This window comes from Rana temporaria, chromosome 13 (assembly GCF_905171775.1).
Source record: "Rana temporaria chromosome 13, aRanTem1.1, whole genome shotgun sequence".
In the NCBI taxonomy this organism is placed as follows: Eukaryota; Metazoa; Chordata; class Amphibia; order Anura; family Ranidae; genus Rana; species Rana temporaria.
Genome location: NC_053501.1, coordinates 106,867,016 through 106,885,267, shown reverse-complemented (window position 1 = coordinate 106,885,267; position 18,252 = coordinate 106,867,016). Strand labels below are relative to the sequence as shown.

The following is an 18,252-nucleotide window of genomic DNA, read 5'->3' as shown; positions in this document are numbered from 1 at the left end:
GGGGGGGGGCTTCTGCCGACTGCCCGACATTACTGTATTTATTAGTGGATAAGCGGGGGGGCCCAGGTGATATCTTCTTACCTCCTCCCGTGCTACCTCCACTGGCTCCTCTTCCTGTGCAGGAAAATTTTCTCTATCGGGGGACTGCGGGAAAAAGGTGTCTATGCTGGAAAGTCCAGCAAAGTCCGTGCGGGTTGGGAGGTATGGGTTAGTCAGCGTGCTCAGCCCCTCCCTTGGGAATACTTTCCTGCGGGGAGAAGCTGTTAATGTTCACAGCGTCTCCCCGCAGGGATGTAGTCCCAAGGGAGGGGGCAAGCACGCTGACTAACCCCCAGCCAGAACGGCTCGGATGATGGGGGCAAGCTTACTGAGGAGGAACAGGAAGTGAGTAATTCAGACAAAGAAAAAAAACATTTTAGAAGTGAAATCGAAAGAAAAGGAAAGTGAACCAACAATGCCATAGCTTAAAGGAACCTATTTAGAAAAAAAAACTAACCTTTACAACCCCTTTAACCTGACACTGGGGTTGTGTGAAACTGTGGAGTATATGAGCATGAATATTTCAAAATCGGAGGTTTGTTTGCATGATGCATTTTTTTGGGCTGCGGATGTATGCTTTTGGCACGATAAAGTGAACGTGACCTGCCATAAAACATTTCTAAGGTAAAAAATGTGGTGCGCTGTGTAGGGGCCCGCAAGTTCATGTGTTGGTCTTTACACCGTTCTTGGGGTCATGTGGAGCTCCTTGGATCCTGGCCTGAGGTTGTATTTGACTTTTGCAAGGGGTTTAGATGAAACTCTTTCTGATACTAGAAGTTCAGTGATCTGGTACTTTACATTTAGGAAAGGGAAAAGGCGCAAGACCGCGTGGCTGAGTAATAGCCCTGGGGAGAAAACTGTGGGACCGGGAACAGTTCCAAAAAATTCATGCAAGGATGAATAGTCCGTATGGATTAACGATCTTGATACAATTGTAGCAGCAAATCAGAACAGACTGAAGATGTCTTTTGTAAAAGGAGTGTAGCAATTTTAAACATTTTAATGATAAAAGGACAATGAATAACCCTCAAAGGTAGCAAGGTTTGGCACCTGTCATAAGCACATCCCAGTACAGAGCCCATATGGATGGATGGCAGATTACGCCGTTCCAGGAAACGATGTCGCCACTGCTGACCAGGTGGAAGAAACCAGGAAACAGGCTCAGAACTAGGAAGCCTGCAGAGTGCAGGTTGAACCGAAAGTGATATTGAATGTTTATGGAGGGCAAAAGGGGAATGGCTTCATGTTTCAGTCTATTTAACAGTAACCCAACCACTATTTGGGCACACCTTACCAGGGATTGGCTACTGGCTAGGTCCTACTAAATATTAATGCCAGGGATTTGAAACCTCCCACCCTAAGCTCCAGAAGCTTCTTCAAGAGTTAGGGGGGAGTAATCGAACTCCCAGACTGTGAAACCCTGAACAGACTGTACTAAACAATTCCTGTGCCTACAACTGGAGTTAGCACTAGATATACCCAACAGCCTAATTGTGAGGGTACTACATAAGCCTTAAGGTCTACAACCTACAGTTGATACTGCCATCCAGACCTGGAGGTAGTCACAACCAAATTTCTTCAACTTTAGGGCCGAGCAACATTGTCTCTTTGGCAGTTAGGCCACCATGGCAATCTCCCATATTGAATGGGTGCCTGGGGAAAAAAAGCCATCCTAACCTACTTCCTTTAAGCTAACAAACATATATTGGAACAACAAAATCCCATGGACAAGCATAGTCTTCACAATGACAACAACCAGACAGGCTTTTTTTTTTTTTTTTTTTTACCCTTTTCCAGTAGAAATATTATAGGCCTTCACAATGCCAAGAACCAGACAGGTTTTTTTTACCATTTTCCAGTAAAAATTATATTCTACAGTATTTTTCTCCTGAAAGTCCTTCCTTTGACTAGCCAAGTGATAACCATAGTTCATATATCTTTTCAGACATGAGTTCTTTTCATGAAGACATTTTGCTTTTAATAATGCCATGTTTTAATGCCTCGTAGACACGACCAATTTTCCCGTTAGGAAAACTGCCATGACCGCTTTTGGCCGAGAAAACTGGCCCTGTGTATGCTCCATGGCAGTTTTCCCGACAGGAAAACCACTGGAAAACATGGCGGGAAAAATGAGAACGTATTTTCTTTCTTTCCTGCCCGATTCCCCGCGCTCTTTTTCTTGGAAGTTTCCCTATGGGAAACACAGCGGTGGTGCATACACACGGCCAGGATTCCCAGCCAAAGCTCTCACCGCAGTTTTCCCGACGGTAAAACCTCTGGTGCGTACACAAGGAAAGTGACCAAGCAGGTTCTCGGGTTCCCCAGACCCCCCTCCCCCCCGGATTCCCGGTGGACTTTTTACCGTCGGGAATCCCGATCATGTGTACGGGGCATAAAGGTAGACCCCGTCCTACTGTATGTTGTCACCAAAGCGAAGGAAGCAAGTCTGAACTTGCACTTTAATAACCTATTCCTGACGTGTGGAATGTCCTACTCAATGGATCATGACTTAGTCTGAGCTTCCACTAATTACAATTCACTATGTTATATTCTTTAGAATGTAAGTATGACATTAAGCAGTCTGAATTATTGGTCGGAGTTTACTGTCATAAACTACTCAGCATGAGTATTGGATTAAAGTTGGCCTAGTGACCTTCACCAGCCAAGCTTGTACATCCACTATCGAAAGCTGCTCAATGTCAAGTCTGAAGGTCTAGGGCAGCCTTTCTCAACCTTTTCAACATGGAGGAGCCCTTAAAATAACTTCCCGGTCTTGGAACCCCTGCTAAAAATGGCTATCTACAAAACATTATAAATTAGTGTGATGTAGACAAACGACAGACAAGAGCAGCGCTCTCAACAAAGACGCGCGGAAAATCTGAAGTGGAGTCTTTCCGCTGGATGCACAGGCTTAAAGGATCTCCATCTGCTGTAACAAGTTCTCAGTATATCTATCTCTCTATCTCTCTATCTCTCTATCTCTCTATCTCTCTATCTCTCTATCTCTCTATCTCTCTATCTCTCTATCTCTCTATCTCTCTATCTCTCTATCTCTCTATATATAAATACAATTATGGCTAAAAACAGCTCCCTACATTGGTGGTCATTGGGAAGAAGTATTCCCTTACAGATAGCTTAAAGTATCATGGTGTCAGTGGAAAGAACATATCTTGAGATAAATTTTCCATTGCTCAAGCAACTCCTAGCAACCTCTGGAGGAACCCTAGGGTTCCAGAGAACCCTGATTGAGAAGCCCTGGCCTGTATGCAGCGCCCTTCTCCCAAATGACTGGGCGCCAAGTTAAATTTAGTGGGTGTCTGAGCCAATAATGTGGCTCAGACTGTATGATTTATGCCAAATTAGCCTCTGTCCTAGGAGTGGCTGTGCCTGATAGCATTTTCCCACTGTTGCCTGTAGGTGGTGATACCCCCACAGGCCAGTGTTGGAACACGGGCAAGTCATAGGTTATTGAGTGTCTTTCCTCGGGAACAGCCCAGTGGGAGTGGTGCCCTGCTGTGCATGCCGGGAAGGGATACTTAAGGGACAGATGCCATGTTTTGGGGTCCTTTTGCCTCTTGGCCCTCCTGGCACAAGGTATGTATTGTGTGATTTCCAGCCGCGGGACCACGTTGGCCCAAAGCTGCATCTCTACTAGTAGGCCCAGTTGCCATAATGTAAACGGCACTCTTGCACATCATGCAGACAGATCACGCTTACTGTCACCACCCCATCTGCAACCATCATTTTCTCTGCCACTTCTGGATCTGCTGGGTGACATTCAATCCAGAAGAGATTAATAAAAATGTATGTTCTTTCTATACATGCACTTCTATATTTGACTCTACCTGTACCGCAATAGTCCAACTACCTTGTGTCTTTTCTTGTTTTTTTTTTGGTTCGGGGACCATAAGTCCAATCTATATTCAATTAAAAAAAAAAAATATATATATATATATATATATTATAATATTTTTGCAAGCTAAAATTAATCACATTAACCACCGGACCTTTAGGCAGGTAAAGGACCTGGCCAGTTTTTGCGATTCGGCACTGCGTCGCTTTAACTGACAATTGCACGGTTGTGTGACGTGGCTCCCAAACAAAATTGGCGTCCTTTTTCCCCCACAAATAGAGCTTTCTTTTGGTGGTATTTGATCACCTCTGTGGTTTTTATTTATTTTTTGCGCTATAAACAAAAATAGAGCGACAATTTTGAAAAAAATGCAATATTTTTAACTTTTTGCTATAATATCACCCAAAAATATATAAAAACATTTTTTTCCTCAGTTTAGGCCGATACGTATTCTTCTACCTATTTTTGGTAAAAGAAATTGCAATAAGCGTTTATCGATTTTGTTTGCGCCAAATTTATAGCGTTTACAAAATAGGGGATAGTTTTATTGCATTTTTATTATTATTATTATTATTATTATTATTATTATTATTATTATTTTACTACTAATGGCGGCGATCAGCTTTTTTTTTTTTCGTGACTGCGACATTATGGCGGACACTTCGGACAATTTTGACACATTTTTGGGACCATTGTCATTTTCACAGCAAAAAATGCATTGTTTACTGTGAAAACGACAATTGCAGTTTAGGAGTTAACCACAAGTGGGCGCTGAAGGAGTTAAGTGTGACCTAATTTGTGTTTCTAACTGTAGGGGGGTGTGGCTGTAGGTGTGATGTCATTGATTGTGTTTCCCTATATCAGGGAACACACGATCAATGACGGCGCCACAGTGAAGAACGGGGAAGCTGTGTTTACACACGGCTCTCCCCGTTCTTCAGCTCCGGGGACCGATCGCGGGACTCCAGCGGCGATCGGGTCTGCTGGTCACGGAGCTTCGGACAGGGTCGCGGGCGCGCGCCGCGACCCGCGGCTGGGCACTTAAAGAGGACGTACTTGTACGTGCTTGTGCCCAGCCGTGCCATTCTGTCGACGTATATGTGCAGGAGGCGGTCCTTAATATGTTTTAGGGACTATTTAAACACTTAATAGCTCCCCAATCGTTCCAGAAATCATTGCAAACACTTGCCGTATATCCTCCAGCTCATGTTGTGGCTGTATCCATCATATGTGTGGGCATGTAAAGCCCAGTTCCTTTTTCTTCCTGGTTTTTCAGGGAGAGGTGCATGCTGGGCAATTTTTAGGCACAGTAATGCCCTGAGACTCCTGGGAAATGAGTGTCATCATTTCCCAGGAGGCAATGGGGTCTTTTTTTTTATTATTGTTTGTTTTTTTATCTGCCAAGAGTTCAGCTTTATCCTGTAAGCTTTGACCATAACTTTTAGAGAATCTTCACCCTGTCTGTAGCTACTGACTATTAATAAAAGGACACTTGCCTGTCCAGTGCCATCCTCATCCTGGCCAGTTCTTCGCAAGTCTTTTGATAGAGACATTAATTAATTGATTTCCTGATACAATCTCAGGGTTACCCATTTCTACCGTTTGATTCAAATTTACTATGGTGAAACAGTGCAATCTATGGAGAAAACAGACCACATGCTCACCTTCCAACGTTTCAACAGCAGAGAGAATGGCTGTCGTCTGGGCAGTTGCCTTTATTATCAGCACACGATCACAAAATGCATTCTCATTGGTCAACCCATATAATTCATTCATCCCAGCCCCCTTATTACACGGCCCCTGTGCTTAGCAGGGAACCCTCATTGGCCAGTTCATATAAGGGATGGTTTCCTATTCCATGTTCTTCTTCATAGTACAAGACAGTTCTTGTTACAAGATTCAAAGTTCCTTCCAAAGTCACGAGACACAAATTCCTTCTGCGGGGGAGACATGAGGGGGCAAAGTCAGTTTCCTCTTGAAGCTATACAGGAAATACAGAGGGGGGGGGGTGGGAGAACATGCTTGTCCTTCAATTTCAATGCTGTGTTCTTTTGACTTAAAAAAACATCATATATCATTCCTGATATAAACTCTTTAAGGAAAATAAGCAGTATTGATCATTCTCATACATACATATGCATATATAAAAAGAAATATGGAAATATAAAAAGAATTAAAGAAATATAAACCGAGAAACATTTTAATAGTTCTAATCATAACATAACCTTTTCATTTTAGTTTCAAGTCCATCACACTTTGGGGCACCGGCATGTTTACTGTGGGAAGCCGGCTGACTCCTTGTGGCTTCACAGCCAGCTTCCCACTGCATGGATTTTAGAGTATGTCCTGCAGCCTTCTGGGAACTGACGTGTCCCAGAAGGTTGTGGGGGGGATGAACTTTTGGTGGAATTGTCTAGGCAATCCAACTGGAAGTGGAAGCAGGTACATGTCAAAACCAGGTACCCCCGCCCTCCCAAAAAAAGTTTTTGATAGGAGGGGGAGGCCATAAAGCAGAACTTCCCACTTTTAAGGTGAAGTTCTGCTTTAATACATTACCCTCAATCGTGTCAACGTCTGTGCCAAAGCAGTCCCTGTGCTAACTTCACATATCCTTTTGCCCAGGGCTTTTTTTCTCAAACAATAGGTGCTGGAACTCAACCACGGCCCCCAAAACCCCTCCTCCCACACACGCCCTCCAAATCCACATCAAATAATGGGTGTGGTCAGTCAAATTTCACGAACAGTAGGAGGGTCTTAAAGGGGCATTAAATACCAGTGCAGAGCTGTCACTTGTAAACACAGATACCAGACTTCCCCCCCCCCCCCCCACCAAGTTCTCCCTGAAAAAAAGCCCTGTGTTTGGCTGTGATGAGTTTTTTTAGGCATTTGTCAGATGCGGGTTTGAAGTGTCAGTAAACAATTGAATTAGACTGTTTTGTTGTTCAGTAAAATAAATAAAAATGGTACGTATAAGTAGGGCGTCACAGAGAAAAGTGTGTTGTGCATGTGTTGTGTTGTGTTTTTTTTTTTTTTTTTAGCAAATACGGCAGTAGAGACAGTCACCAGTGAACTTAATAGAATATGTAGGAATGCCTTTGCATGTCAAGTATGCATTATGAGTTTAGGTCACCTGTACTGGTAATAAACTGTCTGACTATATTCAGTCAGACTTGCCTTCCAATGCATAATGCCCCCAGAACCTGTAGCCTGCTTTAATTTTCCAGTGTTGGGCACGTTATATTGTTGAAAGGGAGAATTATTCTTGTGGGTGACCTTCAGAATTCAGCCTAGCAATAAAATTAAAATTTGAAGCCTGGATTCGGAGTAGAAGGCATTATGCGGTTTCCTTACTCTGTACATATAGACTGTGGATTACGGCAGTTAATGATTAAGCACTGTTGAAAGTGTGAAACGCGTCACTTTCTGTCCTGTATTCTGATGTGGCTTGTACTTGTGAAATATTTTTACTATAAAGGCATTTTTTTTTGGAGTGCAGCTATCCGGAACCTTCCCTTACCTAATTGATTATGGCAGTTACACTGTCAACTCCAAGGGCTAGATTCAGATGGGTTACGCGGATCTAAAGATCTGATTTACGTTACGCCGCCGCTATTTTTTTGAAGCAAGTGCTTTATTCAGAAAGCACTTGCCTCTAAAGTTGCGGCGGCGTATCGTAATTCCCCCGGCGGAATTCAAATTGCGCGGCTAGGGGGCGTGTACTATTTAAATCAGGTGCGTCCCTGCGCCGATCGAATAGCGCATGCGCCGTCCGCAAATTTTCCCAGCGTGCATTGCTCCAAATGACGTCGCAAGGACGTCATTGGTTTCGATGTTAACGTAAATTACGTCCGGCCATATTCGCGAACGACTTGCGCAAACAACGTAAAAAATTAAAAACTGAGCGCGGAAACGATGGCCATACTTAACATAGGATACGCCGCACTTACCCCTGCTATAGCAGGGGTAACTTTCCGGCGGAAAAAGCTGAACGCAAACGGCGTAAAAAAAAAAAGCGCCGGGCGGTCGTTCGTTTCTGAATCGGCGTAAATGCTCATTTGCATATTCAACGCGTAAAAGATATGGAAGTGCCACCTAGCGGACGGCCTGGAATTGCAGCCTGAGATCCGACGGTGTAAGTGACATACACCTGTCGGATCTTAGGCATATCAATGCGTAACCTGATTCTATGAATCAGGCGCATAGATACGACGGCCGGACTCAGAGATACGCTGTCGTATCAGATACGCCGCCGTATCTTCTTTCTGAATCCCGCCCCAAGATTTCATTGTAGTACACCATCTAGGTAGACAATTCATGCATCGTGATTGTGTAAAGGCAATTTGACACGGCAACCAAAACCAACAGAGGAACAATTTGTGGAATCAAATGCAACCACAAACCAGCCCAGTTCTAATAATAAAAAAAAGTGCATGTGTGTGTGTGTGTAATTTTTTTATTTTCTTTATAAATTGACTAAATAAAGCAGCACATGGCCCTATAATGCATAACTAACGCTCATGAAATCATATTTTTTCCATTGGTGGGAAATAGGGATGAGCCGAACATTCCCCCCAACCCCCCCCCCCCCCATTCGGTTCGCACCAGAACCTTCGAACGGACCAAACGTTCACGCAAACATTTAGAACCCCATTGACGTCTATGGGACTCAAAAGTTCGAATTCAAAAGTGCTCATTTTAAAGCCTAATATGCAAGTTATTGTCGTAAAACGTCTTTGAGAACCTGGGTCTTGCCCCAGGGAACATGTATCAATGGAAAAAAAAGTTTTAAAAATGGTCGTTTTTTTTCAGGACTCCTGAAAAAACGACAGTTTTTAAAACTTTTTTTTCCCTTGATACATGTTCCCTCGGGCAAGACCCGGGTTCTCAAAGACGTTTTCACATGCATACTGTAGACACCCAGCAGGTACAATATTTAAAGGAATTTTTCATTTTATTTTTCCATTTAAGCATCATTAAAATCACTGCTCCTGAATCTTTAGGTGCACACTAAAGAGCACACGGCCAGTACACACCAAGAAGCTTTAGGTGCAAACTACAGAGGACACAGGCAATAAACCACTTAAGAATACTGCAGCTAGCACAATCACCTGCCTGCCAGTAAATTAGGAAGAACTGATCTAGCTAAACTATACAGTGTATAAATATATGTACAACACCTGGGATGTATATATATATCCTCTACACACTGTAACATTAACTGACTAGCCTGCCTGCTCTATCTACCTAGAAAAAAATGACACTCTCTCTGTCCTCTCTTAACCACCGCAACACACTACACGAGGCCGACTTGCAGACGGCCTTTTATAGTGTGGGGCGTGTACTAAACCCCCTAAGCCATAATTGGCCAAAGCCACCCTGGCTTTGGCCAATTATGGCTCTCCGTTTTTTGCAAGCTGTGATTGGCCAAGCATGTGGGTCATAGTGCATGCTTGGCCAATCATCAGCCAGCAATGCCGCAGTGAATTATGGTCTGTGAAACGTAGAATTTGGCGCAAACAACACGTTTTGTTTGTATTTCGACGAACGTTCGAACATACGATGTCCGAGTCGAACATGAGTTTGACTCGAATACAAAGCTCATCCCTAGTGGGAAATCTACATGGAAGTTCACTTTAATGTACCTTATTTAACCCCTTTACAACTGCCTAACGTGTGTTCTGGCATAAGGGCAGGATACAGCACCCACACGTAACATGTATGTGTCGTTGGGTGGCCAACGTTTCGTTGCTGAGAGCATCTCGCTGTGTGCCCCCAGCACAGAAATCGAGCTGTGAAAGACAGCAAGTGGTCCACGGTAATGGTTGGTAGCTATGCTGGCCAATTACAGTGATCAATGCAGGAATAGCCTCAAGGTGGGGCCAGGACTATGGAACACACTCGGCTACTTTTTACAGGTTCAGATATTGGGACGGACATAGATGAGTGTTTAGTTGCAGGAAAGAAAATTGCATCAATTCCCTCATCAGCACAGTCGGTGCTGGTGGGGGAATCCCTCCCAAAACTATTATGTTCTATAGCCGCTGGCAATAATCGCATGTAAAATCCGACATGCTGTTGTACCCAAGTTGATCTATCAATCAACTTGGGTACAATCAGCCAGTGACCAACACATGATTCAAATCCTGACTGGTCCTTGCTGAACCAGCCGGGGTTCGAACCGTCTATGGCCAGCTTTAAAGTTGTTGAGAAGACAAGGATGTTGGTGGCTACAGGCACTTGGCTAGCAGAGATCCAATCTACTTGCCTAAGAGCTATGGTGAAAATTGGAACCTGTGTTTGTTGATGTGAAATAAGAGAACAGAGCGTTCCTTCAAACTTGTTCCCGGACTAGATTCACTTAAAATAACCAAACATGCAAGTTCTGATTTTTACAATAAACACTACAGTCTGGTTGTGCAATCGCCTTTTAGATTTACCAACATCTACAGTATGTAGTACCTGAATGAAAATATATATATATATATATATATATATATATATATATATATATATATATATATATATATATATATATATATATATATATATATATATATATATATATAGCCGTGCAATGTTAAGACGGTGTAGCCTAGCGTGTTTACACTACGCCGCCTTAAGTAAGAGAGGCAAGTACATGATTCTCAAGGCACTTACCTCCTTACTTAGAGCGTAGTGTAATCACGGCAGGCGCAAGGGCGCCTAATTCAAATTGGTTGGAGGGGGGCGTGTTGTATGGCAATGAGGCTTGACCTCACGTTTTTAGAATTTTTTTGCTACTGCGCATCCCCCGGGCGCCTACATTCCCCAGTGCGCATTGTGGCTAAGTACGCCGTACGGGCCTATTGATTTCGACGTGGATGTAAACGACGTAAAAAATTCTAACCTCGCGGCAAGAACGGCGGCCATACTTTAACATTGTTATTCCACCTCATAGGTGGAATAACTTTAGGCCGCCTAAGGCCTTACGGAAACGACGTAGTTCGACTGCGGCGGCCGGGCGTACGTTCGTGAATCGGCGTACAAGCTCATTTACATAATCTACTCCGGCCGCAATGGAAGCGCCACCTAGCGGCCATCCGAAAAATTGCAATCTAAGATAGGACGGCGCAAGCCGGCCTATCTTAGATATGTTTAAGTGTATCTCTGTTTGAGCATATGCTTAAACATGCGGCGGCGTAGATTCGGAGTTAGGTCGGCTTATCTACTGATAAGCAGGCCTAACTTTCTTACCCCAGGGTACCCCCACTAAAATTACTAGATCTACAACTCCTGATACATTATGTGTGATGGTCAGTAGGGATGAGCTTTATTTTAGAGGCGAACATGAGTTCGACTCAAACATTGGCTGTTTGCCCATTCGCCGTACAGTGAACAATTTGGGGTGTTCCTGGCAAATTTGAAAACCGCGGAACACCCTTTAAAAGTGGGAGAAATCAAAAGTGCTAATTTTAAAGGTTAATATGCAAGTTATTGTCATAAAAAGTGTTTGGGGACCCGGGTCCTGCCCCAGGGGACATGTATCAATGCAAAAAAAAGTTTTCAAAACTGAAGTTTTTTCGGGAGCAGTGATTTTAATAATTCCTAAAGCGGGAGTTCACCCGAAAAACTATTTTTAACATTAGATTGAGGCTCATTTTGTCAAGGGGAATCGGGTGTTATTTTTTTTTTTTTAAATCAAAGCCGTACTTACCGTTTTAGAGAGCGATCTTCTCCGCCGCTTCCCGTTATGGGCTGCCGGACTGGGCGTTCCTATTTGATTGACAGTCTTCCGACAGGCTTCCGACGGTCGCATACATCGTGTCACGAGCTCTATACGGCGCCTGCGCACCGAAGTTCTGCTACTTTCGGAAAATCGTGACGCGATGTATGCGACCGTCGGAAGCCTGTCAATCAATTAGGAACGCCCAGTCCCGCAGCCCATACCCAGAAGCGGCGGAGAAGATCTCTCTCTAAAACGGTAAGTACTGCTTCGATTTTATATATTTTTGGGGGATATTTATTATAGCAAAAAGTTAAAAATATTGCATTTTTTTCAAAATTGTTGCTCTATTTTTGTTTATAGCGCAAAAAATAAAAACCGCAGAGGTGATCAAATATCACCAAAATAAAGCTCTATTTATGGGAAAAAAAGGACGCCAATTTTGTTTGGGAGCCACATCGCACGGCCGCGCAATTACATAGTTACATAGTTAGTCGGGTTGAAAAAAGACACAAGTCCATCCAGTTCAACCACAAAAAAATAAATAAATAAACAAACAAACAAAATAAAAAACACAATACAATCCCATACACCCATCTCCATACGCACAGTTGATCCAGAGGAAGGCAAAAAACCCCAGCAGAGCATGATCCAATTTTCTACAGCAGGGGAAAAAATTGCTTCCTGATCCCCCGAGAGGCAATCGGATTTACCCTGGATCAACTTTACCCATTAAATGTTAGTACTCAGTTATATTCTGTACATTTGTCAGTTAAAGCGACGCAGTGCCGAATCGCAAAAACTGGCCAGGTCATTTAGCTGCCTAAAGGCCCGGGTGTTAAGTGGTTAATTAGACTGTAACATGCGTCACCAGCTGTAGGCTGTACTCATGTGCGGACAATCCAATCTGTCCAAACCCATCTCTGTTGAGCGTAACGGATTTGGGGTTCTTCCAACTTGGCCAGCTGGGACATCCAAAGAGCATCTGTTTTGTTCTGCACTTCAGAAAGTAGACCAAAAGGTCTCCCAGGTCCGTGGTATTGCAACATTTTTATACATAATTTTGCTAATTGCCCACAAAGCAAGTTTGAAACCACAACAAAACTTGTTCATCTAGCAAAAGATTTTGGCTCCCTTCAGCATTTGGCAGCCAAAGTTTTGTATGTTGGGATACATTTATTTATTGGTCATGTTTGGCTTGTAAACACATAAAGAACGATGACTGCCCAGGGGCAGAAAACAAAATGTGTGCCCTGCTAGTTCTTTTGCCAACCTGTTTCGTCTTTCAGGTACAGTATTTTGCTTCAGCTCTAGGTTCTAGACTCCTGGTTGTCTGGGTGACTTTCTCGGAAACGGAGGAATCTGCTTATTACAACACAGCATTTCTGCTCCTCGTGCTTCGTTTGCTCAACTTGTGTCAATGTTTAAACACCGAAATCTAATTCATTGACTGAGACCTACACGTAGAGTATCGTGGTACCATGACAGAGATACCATGATTGAGTGTACTTGTCAAAAGACATTCAATATTTTATCCACATCAAAGGTCCTCTTAGATATCTATGCTTTTTAACAGTGGCCTATGCTTTTAACGGTGGTATGAATTTGTGGTCAAATTTCAGCCTCTAAGGAAATGTGGCCACTGACTAATATTACCTACAAAAGCAAGAATGTAGTCTAGGAATGTAAAATTAATTAGAGATCCGTTACAGCCAAAATTTAGTTTTTCGTTATTGTCTGGATGACGGGCTTTTTCAAAAATGTAACGGGGTGTCTGTTATGCATCTGTAAGGGTCCTTTCACACGTGCGGACCGTTCGTCCGTTTTTTCATACGTCCGTTTACGGACTGCAATGCTTTCCAATGGGATAGCGTACATTAGCGGATGAGCATCCGCTAACGTCCATTAACATCCGTCTCCGTTAAGCTCCGTTTTTTTTGACGGAAGAAAAATAGGGTTTTCTTCCGTTCAAAAAAACGGAACGGACGAAAAACGGATGTTAGCGGACGATCCGTTTAACATCCGATCCGCTAACATCCATTTTTCATCAAAATATGTAATAAAAATAAAGTTCTAACAAAAAAAAAAAAAAACGGATGAAAAAACGTATTGAAAAACGGATGACAACTGATGAAAAACGGATGACAACTGATGAAAAACGGATGACAACTGATGAAAAACGGATGACAACTGATGAAAAACGGATGACAACTGATGAAAAACGGATGACAACTGATGAAAAACGGATGACAACTGATGAAAAACGGATCTAAAAAACAGTCCGCACGTGTGAAAGGACCCTAAGAGGGGCTTTGCAGGTGACTAGTTTTGGCATCTAAGCCCAAGGCCCTACACCTTCTCCAGCCCTGTGAGAACACAGTTCTACAGTTCCTGTTATGTTTGACCCCTGTGTCATCTTGTACCCTGCCCCTTGCTGTAGGCCTCTTCATGACATCTCCGGCCATAGACCTTTATGTAGCGCTGGTCTCCCAAAGAGTCGGGTGCTATTGTAAATTTAGGGGTGTCTGAGCCGAAAGTTGGGCTCAGACTCTGTTAATTTTGGCTATGTTCGTGCTCGGTAGAAGTTTCCCTTGTTGCCTGTAGGTGACATTACCACTTTAGGCCCATGTTGGAACTCAAGCAAACCAGAGTGTGTTGGGTAACTTCTCAGCAGCACCCCAGTGTGAGTGGTGCCCCGCTGTTCATGCTGGGAGGGGGTACTTAAGGGGCAGACGCAGTTTTTCGGGGTCCTTTGCCTCGTGGCCCTCCAGGCGCGAGGTGGGTGTACGTGATTTCAGTCTCTGGACCACGTTGGTCTGAGGCTGTGTTCCTGTCGAGTAGGCCCAGCTATGCTGGCTGGGGCCTATGGTTCTACAAGGGATACCAAGCTGTCCATACAAGTGGAGGAAGCTTCTTGGTGAAGGAAACCGGGGAGGACCTGCCCTGGAGGAGACGAGCAAGGCAAGCTGATGTCTCGGGATAGGCCTGGTAACCTCGTTAAGGAACAGGGATCCGCTACGCAAGTTGTCTTGCAGTCCGCAGGATTGGCTTAAAGGCTCTTTGTCTGTAAGGCAGGAAGTTTGGGACTTTAAATCCTGTGGCAGAGGATTCCTGACTATGCATTCTGTGTTCTCAGACGGTCTGTGCCAGAGACTGTTCTTATACTGTCCATGCATTATTCCGGCTGCTAGGCCATGTGAGAGGGGTCTATCCATGTGAGCGATACCCACTCAAGAGTGAGTGGCGAATATTGAAATTTGAATACTTTTGTGCATCCGTGTACCTGAACCTTCCCCCTTCTCCCTATACTCTCTACTTCCTTCACAAGTTTTATGCAGCAAAAATAAAGCCTACAGTTGAAGGTTTTACATCTTGTGTGGACATTGCAATTTCTACAAACTTTCTCCCCTGGACAACGAACTTTGAGGCAACATGCAAAACCCAAAATCTAAACCAGCAGCTCCTATGGGAATAGCGCTACATTTATATTCAAAAAGGAATGTCAACTTTAATAAATACAACTTTACTAGCGGTGTTCAGGGAATGTCAAGATGGTCACATCACAAGGACATACAAACCAGAGTCACTTGGCATACTCAGTAAATTGCATTAAATGGACAGTCCGCAGTAGTCTCAAGTGAAAGCACATGCATCATCTCACAGCCATCTCCCTTCAATTTAGCCTCTTCCCAGGGTCATAAGTACTCGCAGGACTGTGCTATCTGAACACAACTCCTAGCTGGATACACCTCTTCCAGGAACCCTCCAGGGAGCAAGCTTCATACAGGGATCTCCAGCCTGGCCTAAAGGCCTTTTGCAATATGACCTAGCCCCCACCTCCATAAGGGACATAATGACTACAGCCAGCTCCTCCTGCATATAGGTCCACTCCACCCAGCCTCCTGCCCTGACCAGGGCCCACGTTTGTAGATTACATGCTCACAGGTGTGCAGTGTGTGGCTCCCATGCCCCCCCCCCCCCACCCCTCAGAGTGTGTGCTCCTCCCCACCTAGCATATATGGGTGCTGACTCACCCTTGGCATCACTGTGGGGAGCTCTATTTAAAAGGTGCCTTTTGTCCACTACCTTCTGTACCAGACACTATTCTGGTACAAAGTCACCTAGTGGCAAAGTGACTAACTGCATCTACTGTACCTACAGGTCCATACTTTCATTTAATTCCCTTTTTTATTATTTACTATATATTGTTGAAGTATTTTCCATTTTTCCTAGATGTCGCTTTTATTCTTTAACAAAAGCCAGTTTCATGTTTAGGGTTCTGAGGATGTAGGTGTACCTTCTATCTTTTTAAAGGTCTCTGGGACCACAAACCTTCATGAAGTGAGTACCTTGTTTGGCATGTCCAAAGCAGTAGAATGACTTGACAATTTTAGACATTATGCATGCCAGTGGCCATAATAATAGAACTAGTGGGGTATCAAGCTGCACAAGAGAAGTACCAAAAATAAATGACCACGTAACGCGTATGCTGTTACTCCCGTGTTGATTTGACTACAGATGATGTGCAGTTGATCTGTAATTCTGCTTGATGTCTAAACATGTATTTTCTTAAGTTCTTTGCACCTTATCTAACTTTTATCTTTCTATTTCAGTGTGTAATTGTGGCAATGAGATTGCCTGTACCAGTACCGGGGAATGTTGCCACAGTGAATGTCTGGGAGGATGTAGTAAGACTGGAGACAGTCAGGCCTGTGTGGCGTGTCGAAACTTTTTCTTCAAAGAAGAGTGCTTGCCTTCATGTCCGGCCAATACATACGAGTATGAGGGCTGGCGTTGCATCACATCAGAGTACTGCGCCAGTCTGCGGAAAGTCTCAGAGAACCCACGGGAGTCTTCCAAGTTTGTCATTTATGAGAACCGTTGTCTTTCAGAGTGTCCACCAGGATACACCAGGAATGAGAGCAGGTTGGTATATAATCTGGGTAATAGAGTGTAGCGCTAAATCAGTGGTTCTCAACCTGGGGTCGGGACCCCCTCTGAGGTCAAATTACGATTTGGCAGGGGTCACCGAATCCTGGGCTGTTCCTGAAGCCCACACCGCTCTCCCAGCCTTTTCACGGCCACTCAGCAGGGCTGTCTCTGGAGCCCGCAGCCGCCCACTCAGCCTCTTCAGTTCACGGCATGGCTGGGGGGCAGAGACTTGAAGTTCGTTGACTGGTGAGGAATGTGAAGTGGGAGGGGCTGGAGGAGACCCCATCTTTTGTTTTTGACATAGGTGTCACTGCTGCGAGATACCACAGTCGGGGGCACAGTGAAGCCGGAGACACTACCTATGACTATAGTTGCCATTAGAAGTCCCGACTACAGTTCTAAGATCAGCAGATGACCTTGATCAAGAGCACCCAAGTTGGCTGATCAGAACTCCCTCCAGCATTGCCACTGATCCCACCCCCCACCAGCAGTGCTACTTCATCCCAACTCCCCACCAGCACTGCAACTCATCCTAAAATGCACCATAGGCGTTTTAATACTGTATGAGTGGAAGGGACTCAGGAAGTGCTAAACGTCGGTGGGTTAGGATTACTTGTCTTGCCTGCGAAAATAATAATACCCATGCTGCGAAAATAATTTTACTGTTGGGGGTCCCCACAACTTGGGAAATTTTATCAAGGGGTCATGGCACTAGAAGGTTGAGAACCACTGCGCTAAATGGTGAAACGGAATAAATGATGATCGTGTTGATTCACTAGAATACACAGCGATAATAACCAAAGTGAAAATGAATACAAACAAAATGATGATGTGCAAGTAAGGCCCACAAATAGTTGTATGTATGTGTGTATATATATATATATATATATATATATATATATATATATATATATATATATATATATATATATATATATGTGTGTGTATATATATATATATATATATATATATATATATATATATATATTGTGAAAAGTGAGTCCACTCGAATGTGGGTACACACAATGAGCACCGAAGTCCAAATTGACCAAAAAGATATCCACTTCAAGATGTCATTTGGAGTGTATTCGGATGCTTAAAAAAAATCTTCAAAAGGTTTCCAAAGGAAGATAAGAGGGTACTCTTGCCAGCTGTGATGGACACACGTACCATACGACAATGGGTCAATTAGGCTTTAGAACCCTCCGTTCCAAGGACTCCAGGGCTATATCGATAGAAGGCCAGTAGAGCCCAAAAGATGGGTCTGTGGGCTCCAAATCCACCGAAAGGGTTGTGACGACCAACCAGGGGTGAGCCAATCCAGGAGATGGTGTTTGTGATGGGCGTTCTCATCAAAGCGCCCAACAGGGATAAAAAGCTCCAAATGGTGCAGGTAAACCAAGGGGATTTATTAAAAAAAATAATGCCATACATCCTAATGACAGATGCGACACCCAAGTAAAAAGAGGAGGTATGATGGTGCTTTGCTGGTGACACTGTTGGGGATTTATTCAATATATATATATATATATATCCAAGAAAGCTGTACCGATGTGTTTCGTCTCTACGTACGGGACTTTAGCTGTGTCCATTTTTCTAGATACAAGAAAGAAAATGTACACTCTTCTTTGTCTTATTAGACATGTTTAGTTGGTCTCTTTACACTTTCTTATCTTGCTTTTAAGAGCCACTCTTAAGTAGGAGTCCAATGTTGACCTTGTTCACA

General features: G+C 43.7%; 1 protein-coding gene across 1 annotated transcript in view; it reads left to right on the top strand.

Annotated features, from left to right (window-relative positions):
• Positions 1–18,227, top strand: part of LOC120920114 (insulin receptor-related protein-like) — a 70,946-nt gene extending 52,719 nt beyond the window's left edge. Inside the window, exons 3-4 of the mRNA XM_040332026.1 lie at positions 16,208–16,520; positions 18,212–18,227. Coding sequence (XP_040187960.1) covers positions 16,208–16,520; positions 18,212–18,227 — 329 coding nt within the window. The remainder of the gene's footprint in view (positions 1–16,207; positions 16,521–18,211) is intronic.
• The last annotated feature ends 25 nt before the right edge of the window (positions 18,228–18,252 follow it).